This window comes from Syzygium oleosum, unplaced genomic scaffold (genome assembly GCF_021117445.2).
Source record: "Syzygium oleosum isolate NSW1041296 unplaced genomic scaffold, Sole_v2.1 Sole_v2.07, whole genome shotgun sequence".
In the NCBI taxonomy this organism is placed as follows: domain Eukaryota; kingdom Viridiplantae; phylum Streptophyta; class Magnoliopsida; order Myrtales; family Myrtaceae; genus Syzygium; species Syzygium oleosum.
In genome coordinates this window covers 12,762,628-12,786,880 of record NW_026607491.1, presented here as the reverse complement: position 1 = coordinate 12,786,880, position 24,253 = coordinate 12,762,628, and the positions used below count along the sequence as shown (strand labels likewise).

Sequence of the window (24,253 nt, the reverse complement as noted above, 5' to 3'; positions counted from 1 at the left end):
GGGAGAGGGAGGACTGATCTGGCCAGATGAGGGTGAGAGGAGAGAGAGAGAGAGTCTTATCTTGGTCAAACCATAGGGGCTAGGGTGCCAAGTGTCAAAGATCTAGTCTAAAGTGACCATTTTACCCCTCATCCAAGGGCTAATATTGAATCTTATCCAATAATTCAAGGGCATTTTGGTCCTTTGCTTCCATAATTAGGATAAGTCCAATTTTAATTAATTTCCTTAATTATCCCCCAAAATTCGGAACCAAAAATAGCCCAGAGGCAAAACCGTCATTTTTCCGGTCCCGGGGCGAAGTTCCATTTTTCGCCCGTACCAACCCTCCATGAGCGTGGCCAACATAATGCAGTGTCGGAATCGCGAAATTCATCGCGCAAGCCCTCGAAAATCCATGCCAAAATTTCGGGAATAAAATAATATTATTTTTCCAATTTTTGTCGAAACTCCAATTTTTGGCCATAACGACTCCTGGTATGCGTGGCCACCCAAAAATGGCGTCGGCCTCGAAAAATAACCTCATTTGGCCTTGAAAAGCAACGCTGGCGTCCCGAGGGGCAAAATCGTAATTTTTCATCTCCGGACCGAAATTCCAATTTTTACTCGTACTAACTCCAAACATGTGTGGCCAGCGTAATATGACATCAGATTCCCAAAAATAGTCTCTTAAGCCTTCGAAAATTGACATCGAAATCCGGGCCCAATTTCTTGATCAAAACTCGCTCAAGTTTCAATTTCAGGGTCTCTGGCTAACGAGCGACTGTTTAGGACATACGCGTATCAATCTAGGGTTATTCGAATTACGACGGTCCCGATCATTGAGAGAATGAGAAATTATCACTAGTTCCAAAGGTCACGATTGTTCGGTTCAGGTTCAGGTTTGGTTGGCCACGTGCACTTTCGGTCTTGCAGAATCACCTGCGATCCGATTGTACATCGTTGGCCTTGGCCAAACCAAATCCATCACCTTTCCTAATATCGACCCACGTTGGCCCAAAATATTCACTCATCGATCTCGAGATCGGTGTCCCGTTCACTGTCGAGTCCCTGGTCCACGTACTGCTTCTTAATTAGCCATACCCTATTGGTTAGTATCCCGAGAATGATCAGCTCTGGGCGAGACTTACTAAAATGGAATGCGAATTAATATCAGTTTTATTGATCCCGGAATTACATCGAAATTTGGGCTGTTACAAACCAACTCGGCTCACACTTTTATATTGTAAACTACTGGTTCTAGTGCCGATTCTCTGTGGAACCGGTTTTTAGTTTTTCTTTTATTCTTTTGCTTTGTTTAAAAAATATATAGACATGTTGAGGACGGGTCAGGAATCTAGAAAGTTAACATTTATATTACATAAAGTTAGGCTCTTAGATTTCAAGCCGATTCCTGAGGAAATCGATTTTAACAGAATAAATTCAAGTTCTTGTTGTAGAACCTATTCACCTTGGAAACAATCGCCATTAACATGCGCAATAATGGGTGGATTACATATGAAGAGAAAACAATCATCGAGTGAACTCTTTTCCATGTTTGTAAGACTTTTTCGACAAGGGAGAGCATCGGATGAGAAGAAGACAAGCTGGAGAATGGGGATGAATATAACGAAAGACGAAGGTGCAGGTAGAACAAAACCAGGGAAGGGACATGGTTGCTTGTATGAGAAGCCACGTTAGTCGGCTTAGCTTTTGGCATATACATTTGAAGAGTGTAGTATTACTCGTTGTTAAAACTCAAAGGTGTGTCAATTTGGTAGTTACTTTTTGTTTATGCTAGATATAAATTTTCATTTCAAACAAAACATTACAAATTTGAAGCAGTACCTACGTTAGAACGATACATAAAAATAAAAATAAAAACTCAACTGATATTATATTTTTAACTCTAGATGGAAGATTATGGAAAAAAAAAAAAAAAAGAGGATGCAATTCCTATTTGATTAAAAGCCCAATTTGCAAGCATTGTGTTGAAGTAGAAAGCAAGAATCTGCAATAAATGGCTGAATACATGAACAGGTAAAAGTGTAACGGGAGGTATCTTTGAGTCGTTGGTATAAGCTTCCAATATTGGTGAGAGGAAAAAAATCTCACAAAGAAAAGTTTAAGATTTTTTGCCGAATTATCACTAAAAGAATTATACCAAGTTTCTCTTAGCTCAATGAATCCAATTGTTGTTGTTTGAGAGAAAGAAAAAATCGAATTCTTCTTAATTTGGAAAGCTTGATGTTGGTCATGAAAGTAAAAACAAAGTTCTTTGGTCAAGGTTTGCGCAATACACCAAACCATACGACAAAAGAATAGTTTTTTAACGTATTTTCTCAAGAGGATGACTTTTTCGGCGAGTAAATTAATGAGACGTGAAATTTGAAATACTATCAATTTCTCATAAAAAAAAAACTATTAAACTCAAGTACTATTAATAAAAAAAATTTTAAAAAAATAACTGAAACAGTTGATAATTTAATACGAGAGAACAATTTTAAGGGTCATCATCACCTCCTGGATTTACCATCAAATAAAAGATCTGTCTTTTTATTTTTATTTTTTTCCTGTTTTGGGTTTTGGTTTGTCTGGCTTTAAAGGAGATTCCCAATCCATATTGCTAAAGAATGTTAATTCACAGCCAGCACCAACCAAATCACTCATGTTGGCAATGCATAAGCAAGGAACACATTCACGTTATAGCTCAAACCACGTATCAAAACCTCAAGAACCAATCTTGCATGTCCTTTCCTTTCCCACATCTCTCTCTCTCTCTCTCTCTCTGAATGTCTTCTTATGTGATGTTTTCATGTGATGGACTTTCAGTGTTCTGTGAGTTTGACGCCACGCGCAAGGTACTGCCACCAAATCGACCAAGTTCATTGCCACCAAATCGACCAAGTTCACATCCAGGCTATGTGAATACTTCTTTGCCTTCAACCAAGTTTATTACTCTTATCTTCCACTCTCTGCTGAACCATATAGTCTGGCATTGATCAAAGGCTAACCAAAGTTGTCGACTTTGCAGCTACTACTATCTGTTCTGTGGATGGCTGTTCGAATGTTTAGTGCAAAAGAAGATAAAAGCCATCAATAAAAGACGGGCAAACAGTCAAGCCAAACTCCGCGGATTTCATTTCTTAGGGAAAACGGCGACCAAAATCACGATTTTTATTCAGTACTTTTGGTGTACTATCTATACTTCATTTGATGAGGTTCCATCCAAGTGATTGATCAATGAAGGAGTGCTTTCTATGGAACAAGTGCTTGTGCAAAGACAAATATCACGTAAATAGATAATTGAGCCACGCCAATTATGAAATAACAAGCATTGTCCACATAAAAAGTCCCGGCTGAAATCGCACAAAGCTCATACTTATTAATAAGTTCATAGGACGAAAACATCGATATGGGAAAATTGTTGGTTGATCACTCCTCCTTGCCCAGGAGAGTGAGCAAGAAGGCCTTGTAATCCCCTGAGGTGTCCTTGGCCACTGCTTCGTCAAGCGACACACTGTTCCTCTTGTAATACTCCTCCTTGATCTCCTCCAGGTCCTTCTCTGCCCGAGTCACGATCACACGGGTCAATGCATCCTCATCGGTCCCGGCCCTCTTGATTGCGTTGCGCAAGACCTGTGCTCGACACATTTGATTTCTCCACCTAATTAACACTGCATTGCATGTATTGCAATGTAACACAATTTGCTCTAACCTTTTCAAAGTACTTTTTGGGATCATTGAGGCACCGAACGGTCGTGCGCAGTGCCACCGAGAAGTCATCAGGATGGTCAGCCAGCATATTCTGAAACCAGACAATGTGTGAAAAATTGAATTCGAAACCCACCAGAAACACAAACACAATTGACAGTAATTTAAGTAGTAACGTGAATTTTATTAATTTGGGCAGGTCTTTTGCAAAAGAAGTATGAGGAAAGTTGCTGTACAAGTCATATATGAACATATTTGGTACCTTAGTGATGGAAGTGCCCTGGTCCCCTTGGTAGCGGTTGAAAGTGGCCCTGAGCTGAGCCTTGCTCCTGGTGCTCAAGATTCTTATGACCTCTTCATGGCTGAAGGCCTTATCTTTTATGGCATTGTGAAGAACATCAGCCTCCGAGTTCGCCAACCTTGCATTGATCTCTTCTCCTTCGTACCTATATGCACTCACTAAACCAACCAAGAGCTGCATAACGAGTGCCCGCATTAGATAATCTATGAATTCACGTTCCAAATCGCAAGCAAAAGCATAAAAGTACTTGGCAAATTCTCGGTGGTACATAAACGATAACTACCTTATCATTTTTTTTCATCTAGACCTAGTAAAGGCGAATTTGAATACCATAATATGTAGCCTATTAGTACTAAATTTTGTGCTCGCTTTATAACGTACCTGCCGGATTTCGCTGGTGGTATGTGCAGCAACATCTTCTTCCAAGGAGTGCTTGTAGCGAAGGTTGTAGGCCTTTCTCACCTCCAAAAGCTCCTCAGAGGAATGAATGCAAGAAATCTCTATGAGCACATGGTAATCAGGACTCGCTTTCTTTAGAGCCACATTCGCTAACACAGCATCCCGATCAGCCGGGTCCAGTATCCAACGGTACACAGCTTTCTTCGAGAAATTGTCATGGAAACATATATCAAGCTATAAGATCGTTTTCTGTACTCAAGAAACAATCAAGATTGCATGGTTCATTTTCTTCCTCCATAATTTTGACAAGATGAAGACCATCCAGTTTCTTTTTCCACTCTTACATACGATCCCTAAATTTGTAGTGCAGATTTGGTGCTCTGAGGAGAGAGTCCTACGCAACATTAAGTGTTCTTGGTTGGGCTTGGTTAGCCCGCCTAAAACATTTAATAGATGAAGTCAAAAACAGGTGGTTCTTTGAGACTAGCTTTTAGCCTTTCCATTGGTAACGTTTGGACGCATCATGCGAGACCAATTCAATATCAATTGCCAAGTGCAATCTATGCATGCAACATGTGACAACTGTCGATGAAGATGACGACCACACTATAAACAATCTATGATTTAAAAGCACTTCTAACAAGAAAATCGTGTCTTAAAAACAAAAAGAAAATAACCTCGAAGTCTCTGGAGAGCTCAGACTCAAGGCGCTTGACGAGATTTCCCTCGAAGAGTTGCTCGTAGGCTTGCCTGATCTGCTTCCTCTGTGCTACATTTCTGTGTCCCAGCACTTTTATGATCGCCTTCTCATTCGTTCCCCATCCTAATTTCATTGCCCGAATATAGGAAAATAATGATTCATAAGCCTTTCAACAGCTTAAAATCATAGCAAATCTCGACAAGTGTACGAATAAATGCATAGGCAGAAGTTGAATATATGTATCAATAGATAGATAGAGAGAGAGAGATTCAAACCTTCAAAAGCCTTTCTTAGAGTTTCTGCATCTTCAGTAGCAGAGAAGTGGTCAGGAACAACAAGGCTAGCCATTACTATCACTCTCTCTTTCTAGTCTCTCTACGGTGCGATGTGAAGGAAAACTTTGCATCCCCCATCCCCATTTTATACAGCATTACGCTATTTGCACTGACCCAAGAACCACATCAAGAACATCGACCCCTACAGAATCCATTGTTTCCCCCTAAAGCTCCATGTCATAAATGAATAGCCAGATCCTACACTTAAATTAGCATATCTGAGCACGCAATCGCACTTTTAGAATTAGCAATTAAGCAAATGGGATCCGGTTGGGTTTTCGAAGCAGTTTACCTAATAAAGTGTTTGCTTAGGTGTTATGGCATTCACTCACTGTGCTACTTAACATCCAATTTTCATTCGACCTAAGACAAAGTTGGCACCGAAATACGTAATTTCTGAGCCATGCACATCTTACCACTAATGCACGACTTTGGCCTCTTTATTCAGAATCTCTTTTCCCTTTGCTCTTTTCTTGTAGGGTTCATGTGATACCTGAATCGATTTCATACTTCTTCCGCACAAATAACAATATCTTGTTTAGTTTAAGACTGAACATTCGCATCAAAGACTAGGGGACCGTGGAGAAATTACTTCCTCACGATCGAATTCCAAAAGATTGAGTGAAGTTCGAGCGTGATACCTCAAACTCTTTAAGATACATAGTCATTTTATCTCTCGTCAAATTCTAAAACTTCATTCAAAATCTTAAAGGTGGATATCTGCTCAATGCTTACGAATTACCTTTCGGTGCATGGCAAACACTAATTAGGGTTGGAAACACCTATGAGCCGTGGGGTCAACATAATCATATGGATTGACAAACACTCACCCTTATATTGTGGACCCAACATTGATCTTAGTTATTACTTGCTCTCCTTTTTGTCCATCCTCTAATCTGATGAAGAGAGATTGTTATGTACCTTTGCATGCCTTTTGGAGAGCTGCAGCATCTTCGACGGGAGAGAAGTGATCAGGAGCGACTAGAGAAGCCATTTCTTTCTTCCTATTGAGGGTAGAGATGCAGTTTTACTAGCTGATGGTGAGAAATTTGATCACACGAACCTCCATTTTATAGAACCACTACAAAAAAACCGGGATTTTCCGACGAAAATTTGCGACGAAAAAATTTTCGTCGGAAATTTGCGACGACTTTTCCAACGAAAAATAAATTCGTCGCAAATTTCCGACGAATTTTGCGACGAATAATTTTTCGTCGCAAATTTCCGACCAAATTTTCCTACGAAAGATTTTTCGTCGCTAATTTCCGACGATTTTTGCGACGAAAAATTTTTCGTCGCAAATTTCCGACGAATTTTGGCAACGAAAAATTTTTCGTCGGAAATTTCCAACGAATTTTACGACAGAAATTTATTCATGGCAAATTTCCAACCAACTTTGCGACGAAAAATTATTCGTGGCAAATTTGCGACACGGAAAATAATTTTTTTGATATCCGTCCTCACCCCAATTTCTCTATGTCGATTGATTCCTCTTATCCCCTCGCTGTTCTCTCTCCGTCTCTCTCTTTCATTTCTCTCGATTTACCTATCTGTGCACGCACAAATCAATCTCGGTAAAGCTTTTCCGCCGGTAAGTGTCGTGGCTAATTTCGTGACTAATTGGCGACGAAAACAGTTCGTCGCAAAATTATTCATCGTTGGATTTGTATTTGTTGGTGTTATTGAAAAAAAAATTTCTCTTCCTTACTGGTTTGGCCGGTCGCCGGAGAGATCGCCGGCCATGGGGCGAGGTCCAGTGGCCTGGCCATGGCCGCCGATCGGCCTCGCCGACGCCCAGGTGGGCTAGCCTCGCATGGGCCTCGCCATGGCCGGCGAGCTCGAGCTCGCCGACCAAGCTCGCCGGCCATGGCGAGCTCGGCCCTGGCCGGCGGCGAGGCGGCCTCGCCAAGACCGGGCGAGGGCCGAGCTCGCCTAGATGTGGGCGAGATCCGGGCGAGCTAGAGCTCGCCAACGGCGAGGCCGGCCCTCGCCAGACGGGCGAGGGCCGAGCTCGCCATGGCCGGCGAGCTCGAGCTGGCCGGCGGCGAGCCGACCCTCGCCGGCACGGGCGAGGGCCGAGCTCACCATGGCCGGCGAGCTCGAGGTTGCCCGGATCTGGGCGAGATCCGGGCGAGCTCGAGCTCGCCGGCGGAGAGGCCGGCCCTCACCAGACCGGCGAGGGCCGAGCTCGCCATGGCCGGCGAGCTTGAGCTCGCCCGTAACCCGCCCGATCCGGGCGAGCTCGGCCTCGCCGGTGCCGGCGAGGCGAGCTCGCCGGCACAGTTCCGGGCGAGCTCGAGCTCGCCGCGGCTTGGCTGGCCCTCGCCGGCACGGCGAGGGCCGAGCTCGCCGGCCATGGCGAGCTCGCCTCGCCGGCCGGTGCGTGAGGGCCAGCCTCGCCGCCGGCGAGCTCGAGCTCGCCCAGAACTTGCCCAGGCGAGCTCGCCGGACCGGCGACCGGCCAAGAAGAAAGGAAAAAAAAGGAAAAGAAAAAGAAAGAGAAAAAAATAAAAGATAATTAAAAAATGAATGTTAAGTAATTTATTTTTATTTTAGGTACGTGTCCATTTGAAGGTCTCACAATCCAAGTGAACGTTACAATTCTCATCAAATAGATCACTTTCTACTACAAAGGTTTCAGTCAAATACTTGGTAAGTCTTCTTGACATTGTAATTTTTTCATTTTTTCAAGTTGAAAGTAATTGTTTTGTAAAAAACAAAATTGTAATTGTTAGAAATTTATGGTTTTAATAAACAATATTAAACAATAGATTTGATATTTTTAATATTGTACGAGAATTTTTTTGTTTTTATACAGACACAATGCAAAGAGACAGGGGTTGGATGTATAATAAGAATTTACCTGGATGTCGAGGATTGACCGATGAGTTTCGAATCGGGTTGGAACTATTTTTGGACTTTGCTAGTAATAAATATGAGTTCATGGATGGAAATAAGTTAAGGTGTCCATGTAGAAAGTGCAGTAATGGAAAATTTCAAGACATTGACAAAGTTAGAGAACATCTTTGTAGATTTGGGTTTACTCCGAACTATTATAATTGGACTTGCCATGGTGAACCATTTATATCTGATGATGGATATCGAAGAAGCGACCAATTTTTAGTTAGGGAAGAATGTAGCTATTATGACCAATTGAACCCATATCAGGGGATGATGTTTGATGAAGCCGGTCATAATTTTGTTTCAGAATCGAATCATGCAAGTACTAATTTTACTCCTACACTTGAACAAGTGGGAACTAGTCATGCATCACAATTGGAAGAGATAGGAGTTACAGGTTTTGATGAGAATGTGTGTGATGGAACTTTTCAATCTAATAAGTTCTGGGAAGTGTTGAAAACAGCACATGAACCTTTATGGGCAGGTTGTGACAACCACACGAAGGTATCAGTGACAACAAGACTGTTAAATATCAAGGCAGAGCATAATGTGTCTGTGGATTGCTTCAACTCTTTTGTTGAAGTAATGTGGGAAACAATGCCTCGTGATAACATCATGCCAAGTGACTTTTACGATATGAAAAAGCTAGTTGATAACTTAGGTCTTCCAGTTGTAAGGATTGATGTATGTAGTAGGGGTTGTATGTTATATTGGAGAGACGATGAAAATGTAGAATCATGCAAATTCTGTAGCCAACCTAGGTACAAGATTAACAGGAGGCAGGGTCGTAATTAGAAGCGTAGACCATACAAGCAAATGTTTTATTTGCCCTTAATCCCCAGGTTGCAAAGGCTTTATGCGTCTCAAGCCACTGCTGAACACATGACTTGGCATGCAAATCATGAAACAGAAGATGATCTAATGTGTCATCCTTCAGATGCAGAGGCATGGAAACATTTTGATAGAACATACCCAGAGTTTGCGATAGGGCCTCGAAACATCAGGTTAGGTCTGTGTGCTGATGGATTTGCCCCATTTGGGAAATCAGGAAAAAGTTATTCATGTTGGCCAGTTATCTTAACTCCGTACAATCTTCCACCCGGTATATGCATGAAAACACCTTATATGTTTTTGACATTGATCGTGACTGGCCCGCAAAATCCGAAAAAGTTGATAGATGTTTATATGCAACCATTGATTGAAGAGTTACAACGGCTATGGGACGAAGGTGTCCCTACGTATGACGTTTCTACCGATCAAATATTTGTAATGAAGGCTGCTCTTCTTTGGACGATAAATGACTTTCCAGCTTATGGAATGTTATCTGGATGGAGTACAGCTGGGATCTTAGGATGTCCGATATGTATGGAGAGATCGAAGGCATTCAGATTAAAACATGGTAAGAAGCCCAGCTATTTTGATTGTCACAGGCAATTTTTGCCGCTAAATCATACATTTAGAAGGAATAAAAAAGAGTTCATCAAGAATAGGATCGAAAGAACACATTCACCATTGAGGTTGACCGGTCATCAAATTTGGGAGCGAGTGCAAGAGTTTCCAACTGTTGTTGAAAACCCTGACGGCACAACTATTGGGTACGGAAGTACACATAAGTGGACTAAACGCAGTATATTTTGGGATTTACCATATTGGAAGGCCCATCTTATTCATCATAATCTTGATGTCATGCACATAGAGAAGAACGTTTTCGACAATGTCATAAATACTGTGATGGATGTTACTGGAAAAACAAAAGACAACTTGAACGCAAGAAAAGATATGAGGGATATTTGCGATCGGCCAACACTAGATGCGGATGCAAGCAGTAGGGGACCAAAACCAAAAGCAGTTTATACATTGGACAAGGAGCAGAGACGGGCCGTTTGTCAATGGTTGAAATCGATGCGATTTCCTGATGGATATGCTTCCAATCTCGGGAGATGCGTTGATTTGAATGAATGCAAGTTGACAGGTCTGAAGAGTCATGATTGTCACATATTTATGGAAAGACTAATTCCAATAGCCTTCAAGGAACTTCTACCAAACTTTGTTTGGGGCGCCATTACAGAGTTAAGTAATTTCCTACATGATATTTGCTCAACAGCGTTGAAGGCATCACACATGGAGAAACTAAAGAGAGATATTTCAATTATTCTTTGCAACTTAGAAAGGATATTTCCTCCATCGTTCTTTGATTCAATGGAGCATATCTTAGTTCACTTGCCTTACGAGGCCAAAGTTGCAGGTCCTGTCCAATATCGATGGATGTATCCATTTAAGAGGTAAATTTATTTTAAATAAATTTGAAATTACTTCATTATATATTATGTTCCGATAAACTTTATTCTATTGCAACTAGGTTCTTATATCATTTGAAGAAAAAAGTGAAGAATAAGGCATGTGTTGAAGCTTCAATTAGTAATGCATATATTGTGGAAGAAGTGACAACATTTGCATCATACTATTTTGAGCCGTACGTGTAGTGCAAGAGGCGGAGAGTAGGAAGAAATGATGAGGGCCCCATTGATCCCAATTGCAAATCATTCTCTATTTTCAATTATTTGGGTCGATCAAGCGGCGCATGTAAGTTTCGTCACTTAACAGGTGAAGAAAAAAAGGCAGCCCATACATATATTTTACTGAACTGTCCAGAAGTTGAGCCATACTTCAAGTAAGTGTATATTTGTAAGTATATGTATCGTGCGTTAAACATTTGCTAATATATAAATGGTATTTGTTAACAGGATTTTCCAAAATTCAATGTTTGTACTACCACCGAATGAGTTTGACCGTTTGTGCGAGGAACAATTTGCAACATGGTTCGAAACATATGTAAGTTGTATATGGACGAAATCCAAGTTATTCGAATTTTTTATACATCATATATTAAAATATATATTATTGTGTGTCATTAGGTTCACAGTAATCAAGATTATGTTGGAGAGCAAGGATTGCCTGTCGTGGGGTCCAAAGTCAAGAGTACAAACTTGGCCAGCATATTTCATAAACGGGTACAATTTTCACACTCGAAAATATGGAATGGGAAAAGTCACAATGAATAGTGGTGTGTGTGTTCAGTCATCCAATGGTGGCAGTTCGAAAGATGATTTTTATGGCTTGTTGGATGAAATCGTAGAGATAGAGTACCAAAGACCATTAAAGCGGATTGTGTTATTTAAGTGCATGTGGTTCGACCCCGTCAAAGGAATGAATGTGCATACGAAATTTAATTTTGTTGAAATAAATCACAAAAAAAGATATATGAAATATGAACCATTTGTCTTGGCACAACAAGCAATTCAAGTATATTATGCATCATATTCTAGTTTGAAACGTGATAAAGCCGATTGGTGGGCTGTATGTAAAACCAAAGTACGAAAAAAAATCGAGGAACACTGGAAGGACACAGCATATCAACAAGAGGAAGTTCGTCACATGATTGAAACTGATGAATATAACATTCCAACTTTATGAGATCCATGTGGAGCGATGATCGATGTGGATCCAACTGAAATTTGCGAATCAAATTTTGAAGTGGGTATAGAATTTGATTTTGAGACAAAGGATGAAAATGATGCTCATGAAGAAGATGAAGATCAAGACGGAGATGAAAACGAAGACGAAAGTGAAGATGAAGATGAAGATGAAGATGAAGATGAAGATTATGATTTTTGAGACTTTTTATTAATTGTGTGTAATAATTATTATTATTGGGACATGTGTTCTTTCTTGTTGTCACAATTTTTATTATTGTTGTTCTCGTAATTATTATTGTTGTTGTTGTCGTTGTTCTTATTATTAGAATCCGTGGCTAATTAGCCTCAGATTTAACCACGGAATTGAAATAGTCGGGAAAAAGCCACGCGATTATATTTCCGGCGTCTTCTTTTAAATTCGTGGCAAAATTCGTGGGCAAATTTCGTTGGAAATTTCCAACGAATTTTGCCACGAATTTGAAATTTCCGGGCAATTATTGGACTATGTATTATTTTCCAACGAAAATTTAATATGCCGTATGTGGGTTTCCTTTTTAAATGTGTGGCAAATTTCGTTGGAAATTTCCAACGAATTTTACCACGAATTTGAAATTTCCGGGCAATTATTGGACTATGTATTATTTTCGTTGGAAAATTCGTGGGAAATTTCCCACGAATTTTCCAACGACATTTTAATATGCCGTACGTGGTGTCATTTTTAAATTCGTGGCAAATTTCGTTGGAAATTTCCAACGAATTTTGCCACGAATTTGAAATTTCGGGGCAATTATTGCACTAGGTACTATTTTCGTTGGAAGATTCGTGGGAAATTTCCCACGAATTTTCCAAAGAAAATAAAAAATGCCGTATGGGGGAGTTATTTTTAAATTCGTGGAAAAATTCGTTGGAAATTTCCAACGAATTTTGCCACGAATTTGAAATTTCGGGGCAATTATTGAACTAAGTACTATTTATTTCCCACGAATTTTCCAACGAAAATTTAATATGCCGTATGTGGGTTTCCTTTTTAAATTCGTGGCAAATTTCGTTGGAAATTTCGAACGAATTTTGCCACGAATTTGAAATTTTCGGGCAATTATTGCACTAGGTACTATTTTCGTTGGAAAATTCGTGGGAAATTTCCCACGAATTTTCCAACGAAAATAAAAAATGCCGTATGGGGGAGTTATTTTTAAATTCGTTGGAAATTTCCAACAAATTTTGTCACGAATTTGAAATTTCGGGGCAATTATTGCACTAGGTACTATTTTCGTTGGAAAATTCGTGGGAAATTTCCCACGAATTTTCCAACGAAAATAAAAAATGCCATTTGGGGGAGTTATTTTTAAATTCGTGGCAAAAGTCGTTGGAAATTTCCAACGAATTTTGCCACGAATTTGACATTTCGGGGCAATTATTGCACTAGGTATTATTTTCGTTGCAAAATTCGTGGGAAATTTCCCACGAATTTTCCAACGAAATTTTAATATGCCGTATGTGGTGTCATTTTTAAATTCGTGGCAAATTTCGTTGGAAATTTCCAACGAATTTTGCCACGAATTTGAAATTTTCGGGCAATTATTGCACTATGTATTATTTTCGTTGGAAAATTCGTGGGAAATTTCCCACGAATTTTCCAACAAAAATAAAAAAATGCCATATGGGGGAGTTATTTTTAAATTCGTGGCAAAAGTCGTTGGAAATTTCCAACGAATTTTGCAACGAATTTGAAATTTCGGTGCAATTATTGCACTAGGTACTATTTTCGTTGGAAAATTCGTGGGAAATTTCCCATGAATTTTCCAACTAAAATTTAATATGCCGTATGTGGGTTTCCTTTTTAAATTCGTGGCAAATTTCGTTGGAAATTTCCAACGAATTTTGCCACGAATTTAAAATTTTTGGGCAATTATTGCACTATGTATTATTTTCCAACGAAAATAAAAAATGCCATATGGGGGAGTTATTTTTAAATTTGTGGCAAAATTCGTTGGAAATTTCCAACGAATTTCGCCACGAATTTGAAATTTCGGGGCAATTATTACACTAGGTACTATTTTCCAACGAAAATTTAATATGCCGGATATGGGTTTCCTTTTTAAATTCGTGGCAAAATTCGTTGGAAATTTCCAACGAATTTTGCCACGAATTTGAAATTTCCGGGCAATTATTGGACTATGTATTATTTTTGTTGCAAAATTCGTGAGAAATTTCCCACGAATTTTCCAACGAAAATAAAAAATGCCGTATGGGGGAGTTATTTTTAAATTCGTGGCAAAATTCGTTGGAAATTTCCAACGAATTTTGCCACGAATTTGAAATTTCGGGGCAATTATTGAACTAGGTACTATTTTCGTTGGAAAATTCGTGGGAAATTTCCCACGAATTTTCCAACGAAAATTTAATATGCCGTACGTGGGTTTCCTTTTTAAATTCGTGGCAAATTTCGTTGGAAATTTCGAACGAATTTTGCCACGAATTTGAAATTTCCGGGCAATTATTGCACTAGGTACTATTTTCGTTGGAAAATTCGTGGGAAATTTCCCACGAATTTCCCAACGAAAATGAAAAATGCCGTTTGGGGGAGTTATTTTTAAATTCGTGGCAATTATTGCACTAGGTACTATTTTCGTTGGAAAATTCGTGGGAAATTTCCCACGAATTTTCCAACGAAAATAAAAAATGCCGTATGGGGGATTTTTACTTGTTAGTATAAACGTGGAGGTCACATGCGTGATGCGGGTTCACAAAGAAGACCAGCCTCTTCTGCTTCCTCGGCCTCGTCCCCGTCCCTCTCCACTTCCCCTGCTCTTTCATTCAATCCTCAACCACCACATGTTTATGGATAACACGGACACATTGGCCCATCCTCGGACCCTCAACAGCATATTAGGGGAGAACTTTGGGACATGCGAACTGAATTTACTTCAGTTCCATCTCCTTCGGTTCCACATTCTTCTTTAGTGCAACACTCGAATGAAGAAGAAGATAGCCGATTCATTATATGCCCATGTGGAGATTCGTAAGTACTTCATTTTTTTACGTATATGTAAATTATGGATGTAAACAAAATTGTCTATGTTGCGAATTTTCCGTATGCTTCATTGCCTTATTGTCTATATTGTTATAACATGTTTTCAAATTCACGGATTCTACGCATGTTGTGAGGGAACTTAATAAAATAGTCAATAACTGTTGGATCGGGCAGTTTACTACTTTCAGCAGCGCTCCTAAAGAAGTAAAGACTTTGTGGTGGAATGAGTTCAAGGTTAGTGTTGTCCTTCTATTTTCTCACATACTAAGGTCGGTGTAGCATATTGATGGTCAATAATGAATTTTGTCACGAATTGTCTAGTGCATTATAATGGATATGTCATTTGTAACCCTCATAATAACTTTCAATTACTTTTCTATTGATTGTAGCGTAAGTTCACGTGGGATGAAATGAAAGAGGATGAGGTTAAAAGAATTTTTAAGAAGAAAGTCGGTGATCACATGCGATATGTGATAAATAGAGCGAAAAAAACAAAACAAAAGCCGGATTTCATTACATCTGACAACTGAACGGAAATTACGAGAACTTGGGAAAATGAGAAGCATAAGCAAAGATGTGAACAGAACAAGAAGAATCGAGCTTCTAGTTCTAGTGACGGATCTGCGTCTGCCACATATGCTGGGGGCTCTATCAGCATCGGCGAGCATAAAAGAAGAATGGTAATTCTGTTTAAACTTGTCAGTTCATTCAATTCAATGATTACTCATTTAATTTTAATTTTTGTAGGCAGGTGAATTGGGGACGGAACCCACATTTACAGCTACATTTGAATGCACATTTCAGAAAAAGGATAAGATATGAACTGGCGATCGAGCAAAATCTATTAAGGTATGTAAGGTTATAGTTTGGACTTTATGGAAACTAGAATGAAAATCATGAATGTTTTTAATATTTATGGTAATATATATGAATTTATATTATTTCCATATATATTGTTAATATAGGAAAAATATGATGAACTGTTAATGAGCGCTGCTAGTGGTGATGGTGGTGGTGGTGATGGTGTTGCTGTGTCTGAGCCATCGGTTGACAGTATGGCATTATGGTTGGAGGCAGCGGGTGGGATGAAAAGAGGAAAAATATTTGGGATGGGATCCTTGTCAAGGATGTACAAAACAAAGGCTACTGCGTCTTCATCCTCCAATGCGGCTGTTTCAAGGAGGACACGACATGAGGAAGAAATGACCCAAGAATTGAACCAACTGAAACAGTTGCTTGTACAGAAGGACAAAGAAATGAAGCATTTACTTGGACAGAAGGACGAAGAAATGAGAGTGATGCAACAACAAATGCAACTTATCATGCGACACCTCGACATCGATCGCAATGAGGTTCCTCCTGTACCTCCTATTAATGTAATAGGTGGTGGGCATAATGATGAGCCACACAATGATGCGGCGATTGGTGATGATGGTGATGATGATACTGATGATTTTATTGCCAGTCCTTCCTAGTTCATTCTCTTCGGGGCCGACTAGTCGTTGTCGTCGTCCCCTCGCGGTGAGCTGCCTCGTCAGTTCACCGACAAGCTTCAGGTGACGTCCTCGTCTCTCGGCTTTAGGAGTTAGAATTGTTACATTACTGCTCGTTTCATATGTTTTCTAATGGATGTCAAAGTTGACTTATATTTAAATGTAAGAACATTGGTCCTTGAACGTTTTTTAAAAATCCTCCTACTTATTTTTTTATAGCTAGATCCACGTCCATGCATAAATGCTTTTTTTTATATTATGGACAAATTCGATATCTTTATTTATTTATCCATATTTCATCAGGTGTCGATAAAGGTGACTGTTCCTCATGTCCTGCCAAGTACCAAAGCTGCCAACGTTTTATGGTTGTCCCGCGTCCTTTCAATGTTTTGCATGTATTACATGATGTTCATTAGTGCTTAGCTACCTCTATGTACTATGAGATTGAATATCGAATACCATCATGTGAGATTTTGCAACTTATACATTGTAGAAATTAATATTGTTGCTAATTAGATTTAAAATCGAAATTGTCCCTAAACAAAATTCGTCGCAAACTTAGCGATGAATTTTGTCACGAATAAATTTCGTCGTAATTTAGCGACCCCACGAATAGATTTCGTCGCAATTGAAATTTTTGGTCGGAAAAATTAGCGATTTTCCACGATTTTTGTAACGAATAATTAGCGACAAATTTTGCAACGAAATTTCCCACGAATTTGTTTTCGTCGCAATTTACCAACAAAAATTGAAATTTTTTTGCGGCAAAATTCGCGATTTCCCACTATATTTGCAACGAATATTTTGCGCCAAATTTTCCAACGAATTTTGCAACTAATTTAGTCACGAATTTTCCAACGAATAATTAGCAACGATTTAATTTTCGTTGCAAAATTTTGCGAAAAAATACCGGATTTTTCAAATTCGTGGGAAATTTCCCACGAATTTTCCAACGCAATTCAAATTTTCGGCTTTTTTTACTATTCGTTGGAAAATTCGTGGGAAATTTCCCATGAATTTTCCAACGAAATTCAAATTTTCAGCTTTTTTTACTATTCGTTGGAAAATTCGTGGGAAATTTCCCACGAATTTTCCAACGAAATTGAAAAAATATTTGATATTCGTTGGAAAATTCGTGGGAAATTTCCCACGAATTTTCCAACGAATTTGAAAAATGCTGAAAATTTGAATTTCGTTGGAAAATTCGTGGGAAATTTTCCTCGAATTTTCCAACAAATAGCTTGCGACAAAATTTTCCAACGAATTTTCCATAGCCACGAAATTTGCAACGAATAATTAGCCACGAATTAATTTTCGTCGCAAATTACCAACGAATATTGAGATTTTCGTAGCAAAAATTTACGGAAAAAATTTCCGACGAATTTTGTTGTTCGTGGCAAAATACCGGGTTTTTCAATTTCGTGGCACGAAATTTGCAACGACCCTGTTTTTGTCGGAAATTACCAACGAAAAAATAAAATTTTTTGTCGCAAAAAATTTCCGACGCCGAATTAGCGACGAATTTTTTTTCGTCGGAAATTCGTTTTGCCACGAATTTTACCACGAAAAATTACCGACGAATTTTGCCACGATTTTTGCAACGAATAATTAGCGACGACATTTCCAACGAACTTTCCAACGAATTTTGCGACGAAAAAATTTCGTCGGAATTACCAACGAAAATTTAAATTTTTCGTCGGAAAAATTTGCGACGACAAATTACCAACGAATTTTTGTTCGTCGCTAATTTCGTTGGAAATTTCCTTTTCCAACGAATTTTGCAAAAATTTTCGTTGGAAAATTCGTTGCAAAACGGCGGTTTTTTTGTAGTGAACAGTCTCTCACATGCAAAACCCATCATGGATATCAGCGCCACTTCACAGAGATCACGTTTCAAAGCAAAACGTTACTTATTTTGAAGAACGTACTTTACTGTTTATTCCCATAAATCCTGTTGAAACTTTTTGAAAGAGAACAGACAAGTCTTTTGAGTATCCTTTCCGTGCTCTCTAGGACTAGGAAGGACGAGATGAATCGAGGACTGAATTGAAAAAAAAAATGATTGCTATCAATACTTCTATAAGTAAATTAGGGCAAAAGTACACCACAAGTGTCATAATTTGTGTACGGCGATCACTTTGGTGCCATAACTTTTTTTCGGATTTGGTGCCAAGTCGAAGGAAAAGAGATCACTTTGGTGCCAATTTGGCCGGAAATCCGACGTGGCATTTTTTATTCATTTTTTACGCCGACGTGGCTCGCCGGAGGCTGAGTCAGCGTGTACAGTCAGCATTTTTATTTTAAATAATTTTTTTTAGCGTGTACAGTCAGCATTTTTAATTTTAAATATTTTTTTCCTTTTTTTTTCTTTCCTTTTTTTTTCTTTCCTTTTTCGTTTCTTTTCTTTTTTTTCTTTTCTCCCCTAGCCGGCAGGTTGCCTGTGGCCGGCCGGCCATCGGCGAAGCCTGGGAAAGGCTGGGCGAGGGCGGCCTTGCCCATGGCCGGCGAGGGGCGGCCGACCCTCGCGCCGGCCCAGCGAGGCCGCCTCCCCGCGTCGTGCAAGGGTCGCCCTCGCCGGATCCGGGCGAGGGCGACCCTCGCCGGCGGCCGGCGAGGTCGCCCACGCCCGACTCGGCGAGGTCGCCCACGCCCGACTCGGGCGAGGGCGACCCTCGCCGGCCCAAGCGAGGGTCGCTCTCGCCGGATCGGCAGGGCGACCCTCGCCGGCGTCGGGCGAGGGTCGCCAACGCCCAACTCAGGGCGAGGGCGACCCTCGCCCGCCCGAGCGAGGGCTTACCTCGCCCAACGCCGGCGAGGGTCGCCCTCGCCGGATCGGGTGAGGGCGACTCTCGTCGGCGTCGGGCGAGGCGCCCTCGCCCTGGGCGGGCGAGGGTCGCCCACGCCCGACTCAGCGAGGGCGACCCTCGTCGACCCTCGCCGGCGTCCGGGCGAGGAAGCCCTCGCCCGAGTGGGCGAGGGTCGCCCGGCCGAGATCCGGCGAGGGTGACCCTCGCCGGCGTCGGGCAAGGGTCGCCCACGCCCGACTCTCGAGCGAGGGCGACCCTCGCCGGCCCAGCGAGGGTTGCCCGACTCGTGCAAGGGCGACCTCGCCTACCCAGCGAGGGCTTCCTCGCCCGACGCCGGCGAGGGTCGCCCTCGCCTTAGTCGGGCGTGGGCGACCCTCGCACAACGCCGGCGAGAGTTGCCCTCGCCGGATCCGGCCGAGGGCGACCCTCGCCGGCGTCCGGCGAGGGTCGCCAACGCCCAACTCGGCGAGGGCGACCCTCGCCCGCCCGGCGAGGGCGACCCTCGCCCGCCCAGCGAGGGCTTACCTCACCCGACGCCGGCGAGGGTCGCCCTCGCCGGATCTCGGGTGAGGGCGACTCGTCGTCGGCGTCGGGCGAGGGCGCCCTCGCCGGGCGGGCGAGGTTGCCCACGCCCGACTCGAGCGAGGGCGACCCTCGCCGACCCAGGTGAGGGTCGCCCTCGCCGGCATCGGGCGAGGAAGCCCTCGCCCGAGCGGGCGAGGGTCGCCCTAGCCGATCCGGCGAGGGTGACCCTCGCCGGCGTCGGCGAGGGTCGCCCACGCCCTACTCGGCGAGGGCAACCCTCGCCGGCCCAGCGAGGTTGCCCGACTCGGGCAAGGCGACTCCGCCCGCCCGGCGAGGGCTTCCCTCGCCCGACGCGCCGCGAGGTCGCCTCGCCCGAGTCGGGCGTGGCGACCCTCGCCCGCCCGGCGAGGGCTGCCCTCGCACAACGCCGGCGAGAGTTGCCCTCGCCGGATCCAACGAGGTGACCTCGCCGGCGTCGGGCGAGGAAGCCTCGCCCGGGCGGGCGAGGTCGCCCTCGCCCGAGTCGGGCGTGGGCGACCTCGCCCGGGGCCGGCGAGGGTCGCCCTCGCCCGAGTCGGGCGTGGGCGACCCTCGCCCGCCTGGCGAGGGCTTCCTCGCCCGCCCGGCGAGGCTTCCTCGCCCGACGCCGGCGAGGGGCGGCCTCGCCCGGGCCGACGAGGGCCGGCCTCGCTTGTCGCCGGCGAGGGTCGGCCGCCCTCGCGGGCCATGGGCAAGGCCGCCTCGCCCGGCCCTTCCCGGGCTTCGCCGGTGGCCGGCCGGCCACCTGCAACCTGCCGGCGAGGGGAGAAAAGAAAAAAAAGAAAAGAAAAAAAAAGGAAAAAATATTTAAAATTAAAATGCTGACTGTACATGCTAAAAAAAATTATTTAAAATAAAAAATGCTGACTGTACACGCTGACTCAGCCTCCGGCGAGCCACGTCGACATAAAAAATGAATAAAAAATGCCACGTCGGATTTCCGGCCAAATTGGCACCAAAGTGATCTCTTTTCCTCCGACTTGGCACCAAAGTGATCCGAAAAAAAATTATTGCACCAAAGTGATCGCCGTACACAAGTTATGGCACTTGTGGTGTACTTTTGCCAGTAAATTAGTGTCCAGACATGCCATATGTGTGCATTAGGGGTTAGCAAATTGTGTTGATTTCGAACCGGCTTTATCCGACCGATTCTCACAAGGATCGGGTAAGTTCCTAAGTAAAAAATTAGAAAACTGCCATCAATCGGTTCGGCTCACACTTTTATACTGTAAACCACTGGTTCTAAAGCCAATTCTCTGTAGAACCGGTTTTTATTTTTTTATTTTTTCTTTGTTTAAAAAATATATAGACATGTAGAAGATGGGTAAGGAATCTAGAAAGTTAATATTTATATTACATAAAGTTGGGCTCTTAGGTTTCTGGCCGGTTCCTAAGGAAATCGACTCTAATAGGACAGATTCAAGTTATTGTTGTAGAACCAATTCACCTTGCAAACGATCGCCATTAATATGCGCAATAATGGGTGGATTACATATGAAGAGAAGACAATCATCAAGTGAACTCTTTTTCCATGTTTGTAAGACTTTTTCGACTAGGGAGAGCATTGGATGAGAAGAAGACAAGCTGGAGAATGGGGATGAAAAAAACGAAAGGCGAGGGTGCAGATAGAACAAAAACAGAGAAGGGACATGGTTGCTTGTATGAGAAGCCACATTAGTCGGCTCAGCTTTCGGCATATACATTCGAAGAGTGTAGCATTACTCGTTGTTACAACTCACAGATGCGTCAATTTGGCAATTACTTTTTGTTTATGCTAGAAATAAATTTTCATTTCAAACAAAACATTACAAATTTGAAGCAGTACTTACGTTAGAACGATACATATAAAAAAAAAACTCAACTGATATTATATTTTTAACTCTAGATGGAAGATTATGGAAAAAAAAAAAAAAGAGAGGATGCGGTTCCTATTTGATTAAAAGCCCAATTTGCAAGCATCATGTTGAAGTAGAAATCAAGAATCTGTAACAAAAGGCTGAACACATGAACAGGTAAAAGTGTAACGGGAGGTATCTTTGAGTCGTTGGTATAAGTTTCCAATATTGGTGAGAGGAAAAAAATCTCACAAAGAAAAGTTTAAGATTTTTTGTCGGATTATCACTAAAAGAAATTGTACCAAGTTTCTCTTAGTTCAATGAATCCAATTGTTGTTGTTTGGGAGAAAGAAAAAATCGAATTCTTCTTAATTTGGAAAGCTTGATGTTGGTCATGAAAGTAAAAACAAAGTTCTTTGGTCGAGGTTTGCGCGAGACACCAAACCATAAGACAAAAGAATAATTTTTTAAGGGATAAGAACACTAGGAGAGCCTTAACTTTTGTACGGCGCTCACTTGAATGCCATGACTTTTTTTTGACTCACTTGAGTGTCAAAAATTTGAAAAAGTGATCACTTGAGTGCCATCGTTGATTTGGCTCGTCGGAAATCCGACGTGACATTAAAATAACATTAAAACAGCTGACGTATCTCGCTGGCAAGTTGCAGTCAGCATTTGACATGCTAAACGACGTCGTTCACCCATCTAGTCAGCAATTGCATGCCAAACGACATCGTTCACCTATCCAACTATAAGAACCCTTGTCTTACTTCAACAAATTGGGGAAAAGTCCAATTTTCCTCTTGAGGAACCCTAACCCTAACTTTGAACTCTCAAACTCTCTTCAAATTGGGGCAAATCATTTCGTCAAATTCACAATGGGGAGCAGAAGCAGGAGAAGCAGCTCGCGAGTTTATGAACAAAGCGAATATGGAAGTCAATATTTTTGCTATTGTGGGCTACGAAGTCCAATAAGAACAGCTTGGACGAGAAACAATCCTGGGAGAAGGTTCAATGGATGCGCCAGGTATAGAGAAGACTTCAATTGTGGATATTTCGGGTGGATTGACACAAAATTTTCGAATCAAACAACAGAGGTGATCTTGGAGCTACTTCGAGGACGAGATGAACCTCCGCTTGTATTGAAAGATGAGTTGGACAACGCAGACTCAATGTAAGCAGAAATCAAGGGTCTGGAAACTTTGGTGAATCATTTGAAGAAGGAAGTTTCAAGGATAAAAATTCAAATAAATATTTATCAAGTGTTATTTGTCTTATTGTTGTCGGATTTGGTCTAGTTTGTGGTCATATGTAATCTCGGTAATGAGAAGAAGCTACTGGGTCTACCATAATAGAAGAACAATGAAATGTGTTGTTATATTTGGTGCAATAAATTTTAGTTGTGGGAATGTTTTGATACTGGAATGTTGTTACTTTGGCAAATTTGTGTATGTGGGTTGAATGTTGAATGGCCAAGTTGTGTTTACTTGCAAATTGGTGGAATGTGTTATATGGTGCATTATTATTGGTTTATATAAAGGATAGATGATTTGCAAGCTGTAGAATCTGCAGCAAGAGCAGAGATGGTTATGCATTCTATAGTTGGTTTTGGCTTTTCTACATATGGTGTTGAAGGACAGTAGAAGTTCCAAATAACTTTACGAATGATCGTTTGAGTGCCACAAAATTTTTTTAGTGAATACTTTGGTTCATTAACCTTTTAAAAGTTACAACTTAGGTTTCTAAACTTTTTAAAAGTGACCACTTAGGTTCTTCTATATTTTTAGTAAGTAAGCTATTAATTTCACTTTTCTTAACCACATCTTGTGCAGCTTAAGCAAGATTATCTCATTCTTGCTATCCTGTAACAGCGTTTAAAAGAAGTATTATTCCACATATGCCATCAGCCTTGGCATGGGTTAACTACAAATAATATCACATTTACACCAAACATAAAAATGTAATCATTGCACTAGGAAAATCATGATCTTTTACATCAACATCGATGTTCTTACATTCAATACCGAAACAATAACATTGCTGCCAAGCACATCTCTAGCCAAAATGTAGCAATAGATAATCAAACACCTAACAACAATGCTGCTAAACACATTACCAACCAAAATGCATCAATAATCTCAAACGCCTACCAACAAAATCCTAAACATACATCGACACCTAAACATAAACAGACGGTCTCCTCCCATCAGTCAAGCTCAACAACCTGGTCACTTCCTTTTTTCTTCGATAGACTCTTGAAATTATTCATGATTATTACACCCTTCCGAACTGGAACTCTAGGCACATCCTTCACTCGTGTTCTTTTTCTTATCTTTTCGAGGATCCATTCTTTTCTTTGGAGCTTTATGTGTTTTGGTGTTGCCTCCTATTGAACTTTCAATGATTGGTCTTAGCATTATGGCAGTAGGTTGAGATTAATGTATATTGGCATTTTCAGGATCATTCAATTGAGATGGAGCTTATGTTTGGGTCTTTTTAGGTGTTTATTTTCGAGCTGCCCTCTCTATCCTCTATTTTGGAGTTGCCATTGGTTGCTGCTTCTTCAATTGTGCTCAAGTTACTATTGTTTGTTTTATCAGTGGTTGCCCTTGGCTTCTTCTTGTAGATACAGCCGATTCTTGACTTGGTCCTCCTTCAGATATCAACATCTCGGAACTTCTCCCAAGCTACAACATATAAAAAACTTGATTAGTTACC

The 24,253-nt window shown here is 41.6% G+C and overlaps 1 protein-coding gene across 1 annotated transcript; it reads right to left on the bottom strand.

Annotated features, from left to right (window-relative positions):
- Window positions 1-3,277: 3,277 nt before the first annotated feature.
- On the bottom strand, window positions 3,278-5,454 carry LOC115661606 (annexin-like protein RJ4). The gene is made up of 6 exons (XM_030583836.2): window positions 5,366-5,454; window positions 5,068-5,213; window positions 4,373-4,591; window positions 3,953-4,165; window positions 3,695-3,784; window positions 3,278-3,615 (listed from the first exon to the last, which is right to left on the bottom strand). The coding sequence occupies exons 1-6, from the start codon at window positions 5,436-5,438 to the stop codon at window positions 3,412-3,414; spliced, it is 945 nt and encodes a 314-aa protein (XP_030439696.1). The 5' UTR covers window positions 5,439-5,454; the 3' UTR covers window positions 3,278-3,411.
- Window positions 5,455-24,253: the final 18,799 nt, after the last annotated feature.